The 8,025-nt window shown below is 43.2% G+C and overlaps 1 protein-coding gene across 1 annotated transcript in view; it reads left to right on the top strand.

Annotated features, from left to right (window-relative positions):
- The first annotated feature begins 852 nt into the window (after positions 1–852).
- Positions 853–8,025, top strand: part of trhr2 (thyrotropin releasing hormone receptor 2) — a 14,422-nt gene continuing 7,249 nt past the window's right edge. Inside the window, exons 1-4 of the mRNA XM_034589295.1 lie at positions 853–1,030; positions 4,726–5,478; positions 6,490–6,622; positions 7,491–7,642. Coding sequence (XP_034445186.1) covers positions 5,096–5,478; positions 6,490–6,622; positions 7,491–7,642 — 668 coding nt within the window. The 5' untranslated portion in view covers positions 853–1,030; positions 4,726–5,095. The remainder of the gene's footprint in view (positions 1,031–4,725; positions 5,479–6,489; positions 6,623–7,490; positions 7,643–8,025) is intronic.

Raw genomic sequence — 8,025 nt, 5'->3', positions numbered from 1 at the left:
ACGTTTGACATGGTCATAAAGACGCTGCATGACGATCCACCAATACGTCCCACCCCCTCCCATCAGCGGTCTCGTCAAAGCTCCGCCCCGAAAACATGATAGAAGACGACTATCGTGTAACACGCTCGCTAACTTCTGACGGTCGTCTCTTCTTCGGTGGCGCATGTCCCTCACGCTGTGACGCACGGGTCAACCAATCATTTCATTCGGTCGCGTTTATTACAGTCCTGTGAGGGAAGTGAAGCCAACACATCTGCATGACCCCCTGAATATAAACATGGGCTGAGACGTCATGATTGACAGCTGACACTGACTTGTGATTGGTGGAGCGCGTGGATCGGTGAACCACAGTCACTAATGTACAGACTGTGGATCCAACGGACGTCACCAGCACAGGACGAGCGACCGTCTCCAGGATATCGTGGCTTCATTCCTGTGCAGTTGGAGGAAGATGGAGGTTGTTCTGGAGGTTGTTCTCCTCCTTCAGGAAGTAGACGTTATGCTGAAAACATCTGGTTTTGACCAATGATGCAGTCATTTGGAAAAACTAAAATCGTTGTACGGTTTTGTTGAGTTAGTGGGAGTCGATGCAATTTCACGAGTTTGTTTTGGATAACAAACAAATGTCAAATCAAATTAATCCACTGACAAGTCTGTGATTAAACCAAAAGTGTGTGTTTTATAACTTTGATCCATATGGAATTTAGCAGAATGAAATAGTGAGATTTTATTCTAAACGGTGACGTAATCCCAAATAAGGTATCGCACTTTTATTTTGAAGGTGCAGGTGCTGCTTCCCATGTAAGTCTGTGCAGGAGTGACGAGGCTCAGTCAGCGAGAGAGATGCTGTGATGTGTAGTATCAAGACAACAGTTTCAACGTGGCTGTGCAGGCTCCAACTGACATGACACACACTCACACAGACAGACACACACCCTCACACACACAGACACACACCCTCACACACACACACTTATTTTGTGAGGACAGCAAAAGGCAGAAGATTCCTGAGGATGTGAAGACGCAGCAGGTAAAATCATTTTTATTTTCCTCAGTAAATGTTGAGATTAATTAGAAGTTCGTCGTCACTCATGTTTGCTTCTCATCAGTGTGACTGTCATCATCGGGCGAAGCTCCAGACTCACACTCAACATTAAGTCATCATCCATTCGCTGAGCTCAGAGAGAGGAGAGGAAAAGTGAAATACATCATGTGTCACTTTGTCTTTTTGATATTTAAACATCACATAATTCCCATAGTGTCACAAATTCATCAGAAAATAGACATATCCATTTTTGTTATTTTTATTATTATCTTTTATACAATTAAGTCACTTTTAAAGTGTCTTGTTTTATATAATTTATCCTCTTTTCATCATTTTATTATCAATAATTAAAACATCTTTATAATCCTCAAAATGCCATTTTTTTCCGAAGCAATCTTAAGCTTTTCTTCCTCCTGACGCCGTATAATCCGTTTTTATTTCCATTTAATTAAGTGTCTATTTTGTAATTGGTTTTATTACTTATTCAGTGGCTCTTTCTCTCTACCTCTTTTTGATTATCTGCTGCTCCACTTATCTTATCTTATCACATAACTCTGTCAGCTAAGGTCCATGCTATACCTCCAATATCTCACAGGGGCCCCTGATACCACATTTCATTTCATTACTCACCAGCTGTTATGGGTTTGGTGCCCTGCTTTGCTCAAAGGCAGCTCTACCACAGGGCACAATCCCCAATTTGCTGCCTTTAATGAGTCTGAGTCACGGACCAGGATTCAGCTGAGCCCATGAGCGACGACGTGCTTTACTGTAAACGTTAAGGACTGAATTTTTAATGACTGCTCCTGAGAACTGAGGCAGGAAGGAGAGAGGAAATGAGACCATCGACTGAATGATCACCTTAAACTTGGACAGCGCAGGGATCGTTAGACGTGGTGGTGGTTTAACGGGTCGAGGCTCCGTAGCTCAGCGAGCGCACATTAGTGACCTTTGAGAAGCTGCAGGCTCGTGTTGGTGACCTTCCAGACAGAGTTCGTAATTGCTTCATTTTACGCAGAGAAATGACTCTAAGCCAGAGCCACTGGTTTATTTCCACCACAGATCTGATACTGTGCACCGAACTCCGACATAGGCTGCATCCACACTAATACCTTTTACTTTTAAAACCTCTGCATAGAGACTGTAAAGAAAGATGGACGCAGAGTCTCCACCTCCTTCCTCTGCTAAAATGAAGCCCAAATTAGTCCTGATACTGGGGCCGCCATCTTGCGCTGGTGCCATCATTTGGAGTCAGTCTCAACACGTGAACATACATGAGTGTGATAAGAACTTTACCTAAAATGACAGAAACCTTCCGTTATGTCTACTTTGGCTTTTAAGTTTGTTCAGTGTTCCATTTGCTAACATGGACGAGTTTATGACCTATACTGCAGCCAACCACCAGGGGGTGATCCAGATGTTTTGGCTTTGCTTTTGGAGATCATGTCATCCATCTTTATTTACAGTCTAAGCCAGCGTCTACAGTTCGTCCGCATCCAAAAGACTTTTTGGAAATGATTCTAGTCCCATTTTGTTTCAAAACTCTGTGATTTTGAAGCAAAGACTTTTGTAAACGATGACGAGGACACGTTCTCTTCCTGATTGGTTCTTATTAGTCACATGACTCGACTACCAGCAGCGAATGCAAAGCTTCACCATCAGTAACTGTTTCCACCTGAAAACGTTCTCTGTCCACACAAGCGTTTAGTTTTAACACTAACATGCCTGAAAACACACATCATGTGACCACTCGTAGTTGCAGGAATGGCTTTTAACCAGAAGCAGCAATAGTGATGAACTAAGAGCAGTTGTATCATTGTTAAATGATAAAATTCTAGATTTAACTACACAACAGCAGCAAAGACAGACGGACGGGGGTCATGTGATAGGAGCCTGGAGGCTATCGTGTTGTTTCCAAACACTTCAGCTTCTACCCTTTGACGTCACGCAGCCTTAGTAAGTAATAAAAGTGTAGAAATGACAGATTGTGGTTTTAACGGCATTTTTACGCATTTAACAAATGAGATAATGTCTTAATTATTTAGCTGGAGGTGCTGGTAGGAGGATTTTTTTTAATGTTATTTTCCAAAATTATGAATTATTCCTTAAGACCTTTTCTGGGACTATTACTTGTTAAGATAATATAATAAGATCTTAAATTGATGGGTTGCTTTTCATATGAAAAAGGAAATTGTGTATGTAAATTACACTACAACCAAACGGCGGTCCAGTGTGAATCCTCAGGAACCTGCAGGAGATTAGTTCCACCGAGCAGCGGACGTGTAATGGAACAGAGAGTGGATGCAGTCACTCTGACGACAGGACAGTGGAACTAAATTACTTTTCATTTCATGTCCACCTCAATTTATTAGAGGCAGCCCTCAGGAGGGCAGGTCCGGAATGTGTGTGTGCTGGGGCCGGGAGACGAGTGAGAAGAGCAACAGATGCCTCGTACAGTTTCACAGTATCGCCCGCTGGTTAATTAGCTTTCAGCAGAATGTGAAACCTCCAAACAAACCTCTGGACTTTGCAGAGGAAAAAACACTTTGTCCTCCAATAACCTCAGAATCTATTAAAGCAGTTAAGGTTTTAAGAAATGACTTTTTTATGATTCTTATGTGTCGGATTGGAGGAATTTAACAGTAACTTAAGCAGAAATGCAGAAGAAGGCATCATTAGTGGATCGTTAGAGGACAAACAAACCTCACACTTATTGGAATATTATGTTAAAATGATCTTAATGTGCTCATTTGAGCTTGTTTACTCCTTGAGTGCAGTATTAGAGGTTATTTGTTACACTTGCACGCTCAGCAGCACCTAAATGGCTGATTTGAATATTGTCTATTATCCCCCATCCTCAGTGAATCTTATCAGAGCTTCACCAGACGTGGTTTCAGATCTGGTGGAGCGACAGATTCTGCAGACTGTGATGACAGAGCTTCATCAGGTCCGCAGGAAAATCCAGGTTTTTACACGTGTGTTGGCTCGTCCAACGCAATGTTGAGAGCAACTTGTGTTTGTTGCTGTGACATTTGTGGAGAATATTCATACAGTCACCAAAAGATGATTCTCAGGCCAGAGAAATAATTACTATTTAGCCATGGGTTCACATTGAGAACAAGCATGTACTAAACATTCCTGGATTATTCCAAACGGACGCAGTACACACAAGGCAGCCATGTTGCAAATGTGTGTATTCATCCCGAATGCGTAGACCGCGAAGGCTGCGTCCTCTGGTCTCCTGCTTGTTGATTCTGGCGCCACCATCAGGACAAACTATCAACTTCAACACAGGAAAACCCTTAAATTTCTGAAAGAGTACTCCAGAAAAGAAAAATAATTTATTGCTGATCTTCTCTGTTCGTAATTTGTGCAACAACATCACTAAACTCACATGCAGCTTCTTCTCAGTGTCATTTGAAACCACCGGCTTGCATTGTTCTGTCATTTTTGCCTCCTTTGTTTCATCCACCACTTCTCGTCTTCATCTGTTTGCACAAGCACTTTTGTTTCCACGCAGCATTAATCAACTGATTCCAGCCCGAACTGCAGATGAGGGATTCTCACAGAGAACGTCTCTGTGGTGCACGTGCTCATGTGTGTGTTGGACGAATGAAAGTCCAACGGTTATTGTCCGTTCATTTCCCCATTCGTCCAATTAATGAAGCGTTTTCTCCTTCTAGGTGACTGGATGGAGGCCCGAGGGGGGTTCGGTCGTCCTGGGAGCATAATCTGCAAGATGTTAATATATTTCACTCTTTTAAATTAGTTAAAAATGAGACAGTAAAGCTGAACAACAGGAGGCAAGAAAACAAGGATTCTGCTTATTTCCTCTGTAATGAACTCAATCCAAACTGTGATGTTGATGTTTGAGTCAATATCATAACTTGATGATTGAATTTGAATTAGAGTCAATGCTCTAAATGAAGAGGAAGAAACATGGCGACATTTCAGAGTCACGACCGTCATCAGCTTTAATCGAACAAACATAACCTTTGCTTTACAAACACTTCGGGGGGGGGGGCGGGGTGAAGACGTCAACACGTTGCAGACATGACCGACAACGCGAGCTCCAGAATCGACACCCCGACCAACATCTCCCTGAGTCCCAGCATCGCCGTCTCCGAGTTGTTGGAGTACAAGACGGTGTCGGTGTTCCTGGTCCTGCTGGTGTGTGGCATGGGCATTGTGGGCAACATCATGGTGGTGGTGGTGGTCCTCACCACCCGCCACATGAGGACACCCACCAACTGTTACCTGGTGAGCCTGGCCATAGCCGATCTGATGGTGCTGGTGGCGGCGGGGCTGCCCAACGTGGCCGACAGCCTGACGGGCACGTGGGTCTTCGGCCACGCCGGCTGCCTGGGGATCACCTACCTTCAGTACCTGGGCATCAATGCGTCCTCCTGCTCCATCACTGCCTTCACCGTGGAGAGGTGAGGAAGAACAACTGCCATCGCTCTCAGAGCAGCGTTCATGGGCTCCTGCTGGAGAATGCTTTGCTTTTTAATGACCTCGGAGAAGCAGCTTTTCATCAACGTTTGTTCTTTTTCTGTTGTTTAACACAAAAACTACAGACGGGTTATAACGAAACTTGGTGGAAGGACGTGGTATTGGTTAGGGAAGATGTTGGAATTTTCTTTTACAACATTGAGAGATAGGGTATTTTCTTTTTTTACGTTTTCATCATTTACTCAGGGAATAATTTATGGATCTTGATGGATATATTTAGAGGACTGATATCGATGAGCAATTTGGTGCAGCTTGATTGGATTTAAGGAAACTGTTGGGCCTTTGCAGTCGTATGCGCTCTGCTAAATGCCATTCTAAAATGGTACAGGAGACTATATATATATATATATATGTACCACACTGATGACAGCTGGTGTTTGATGACTTCACCGGTGTATTTGTGCCCATCTGTGGGAAGAAATATTCTGTCCTCTTACATCAGTTTAATGAATTCAGTCTCTTGATCAACATCTCTGCACATATAAAAGGTAAATATACAGTGAAACACAGTGAAGGATGCTATTTACAGTCTATTCATTTGTCTCCTGTCATTGCAACTAGGGCAACAGAGAATATAAATATAAAACCCTTGTGCAAATATAGTAATAGTTTGACCACAGTAATAATCTGACTGAATATCTAGTATATTGCTTGACAAACATAGTCCCTGCATAACGTTGAGCCCAAGAGGAAGGTCCCATTACCCACAGCCACTGCTTTACGGGGAATATGTAAGAAAAGATGGATCAGTTTGGTTTTAATTAGTTATTTGATAAATGGGCTGAGATGTGATGATTGACAGCTGAGACTGACTCCTGATTGGTTGAGTGCATGTATCAGCGGGACCTCGATACCACAATAAACTGTCATAATATTCTCTATACTCACATAGCAGGTGTGACCTTGTGTTTAAACCTCCTTCTCCTCACCTGCAGGTACATAGCTATCTGTCATCCGATGAAGGCTCAGACCGTGTGCACGGTGTCCCGGGCCAAGCGCATCATAGCTGGGGTCTGGATCTTCACCTGTGTCTACTGCATGCTCTGGTTCTTCCTGGTGGACATTCAGGTTGGAGAAATACCCCGTAACTGATTAACTGTGATTAAAACCATCTCTTGTAAACGTGGGTTTTTTTAAACACTAAAATAGGCGAGTGACTTTTTTAGTGTTTAGGATTGTTTGATGTCAGGAACGCGCCGGAAACCGAGAAGCTCAATCCCCTCGCTGTCCGGCCACTGTTGCATTTGGCATAAAACAGAGGAAAGAAATCTCTGTTGCACGTTAATCCCAAGATTTAAAATAAATGAAATACACAAACGTTCATGGCTGTTTATGCGGCAACGCCCGGAGGTTCAATGGGCGTCATAACGATGCACAGGAAAAGTACAGCATCAGCATCTAGTTGCCAAAATACAGAAGAAGCAGAAGTAGAAATTAGCGCGCTCCCCCGAGCGTCATGTTTTCTGATAGAAACCTGTGTTTACTGCAGAGTTGTTCAGACAGAAGCCGGACGTCAGTGGGTGTTTGACCAGTGGAAACGGGACTAACCTTCAATTACAGACTCAATAATCACGATTGTAAACTGTGGCCACAATAAATTTCCAGACAAGTGTAAAAATACATTGAATGAGGGTGAAGCGCAGAGATTACAGCTTTCTACACATACACAAATTGCTATTGTAACATACGAGGTGAAAAATAAACACATCAGCTCCACATAGTGTTTCAGTGCATGAGTCACAAACAGCAGATTGAACGTTTGTTATCACCGCAGCCTCTTTTGTAAAGAACTGGCGTTTCGACTGCAGGGGAATGTGAAAAGCTCTGAAGAGCTCTGTGTCATTTCTGATATTATTATGTCGAGATGTGAGAAGATTATCAACGCGGAGCCAGCCGCCTGTTTTCATTACAGCGTCTCCGACTGTGTGATCCTCAGGTCGGGCCGGACGGACACGTGCAGTGCGGCTACAGAGTGAAGCGGGAGCTCTATCTGCCCATCTACCTCACCGACTTCGCCATTTTCTACGTCATCCCTCTGCTGCTCGCCATCGTGCTGTACGGCCTGATCGCTCGAATCCTCTACCTCAGGTACGGCAGCAGGTCATATTAAGAAAATCATCACATTAGTTAAGTGACTAATAAGGGTCACGGCTCCCGTTTGACAAAAGATCAGTTTATTCAACCTCTGAAAACTGTTGTATACAGTCACCTGTGCCTCTGACGGAGCTTTGTGAAGTCTGAATGAATAAGACTTGATGTTATTCAAGGTTTTTCTATCTTTTAAATCTCAATTTGTTTTACCTTGAAGCCTAAATATTCACAACAGAAAGCCTGTGTTAGAAACTGGAGGCTTTTACAAGACAAGAGTAGTTTTATAAAAGGAAAAACACAGGATTTAATGGTCCTGGAAATGTGGAATCTAGGAGAACACCTTTTAAAATGGCTGTAGAACACATTTCAATGTCCCTCTT

This window comes from Hippoglossus hippoglossus, chromosome 6, assembly GCF_009819705.1.
Source record: "Hippoglossus hippoglossus isolate fHipHip1 chromosome 6, fHipHip1.pri, whole genome shotgun sequence".
NCBI lineage: Eukaryota > Metazoa > Chordata > Actinopteri > Pleuronectiformes > Pleuronectidae > Hippoglossus > Hippoglossus hippoglossus.
The sequence above is the reverse complement of the archived record's forward strand: the minus strand, read 5'-3'. Positions and strand labels throughout refer to the sequence as shown.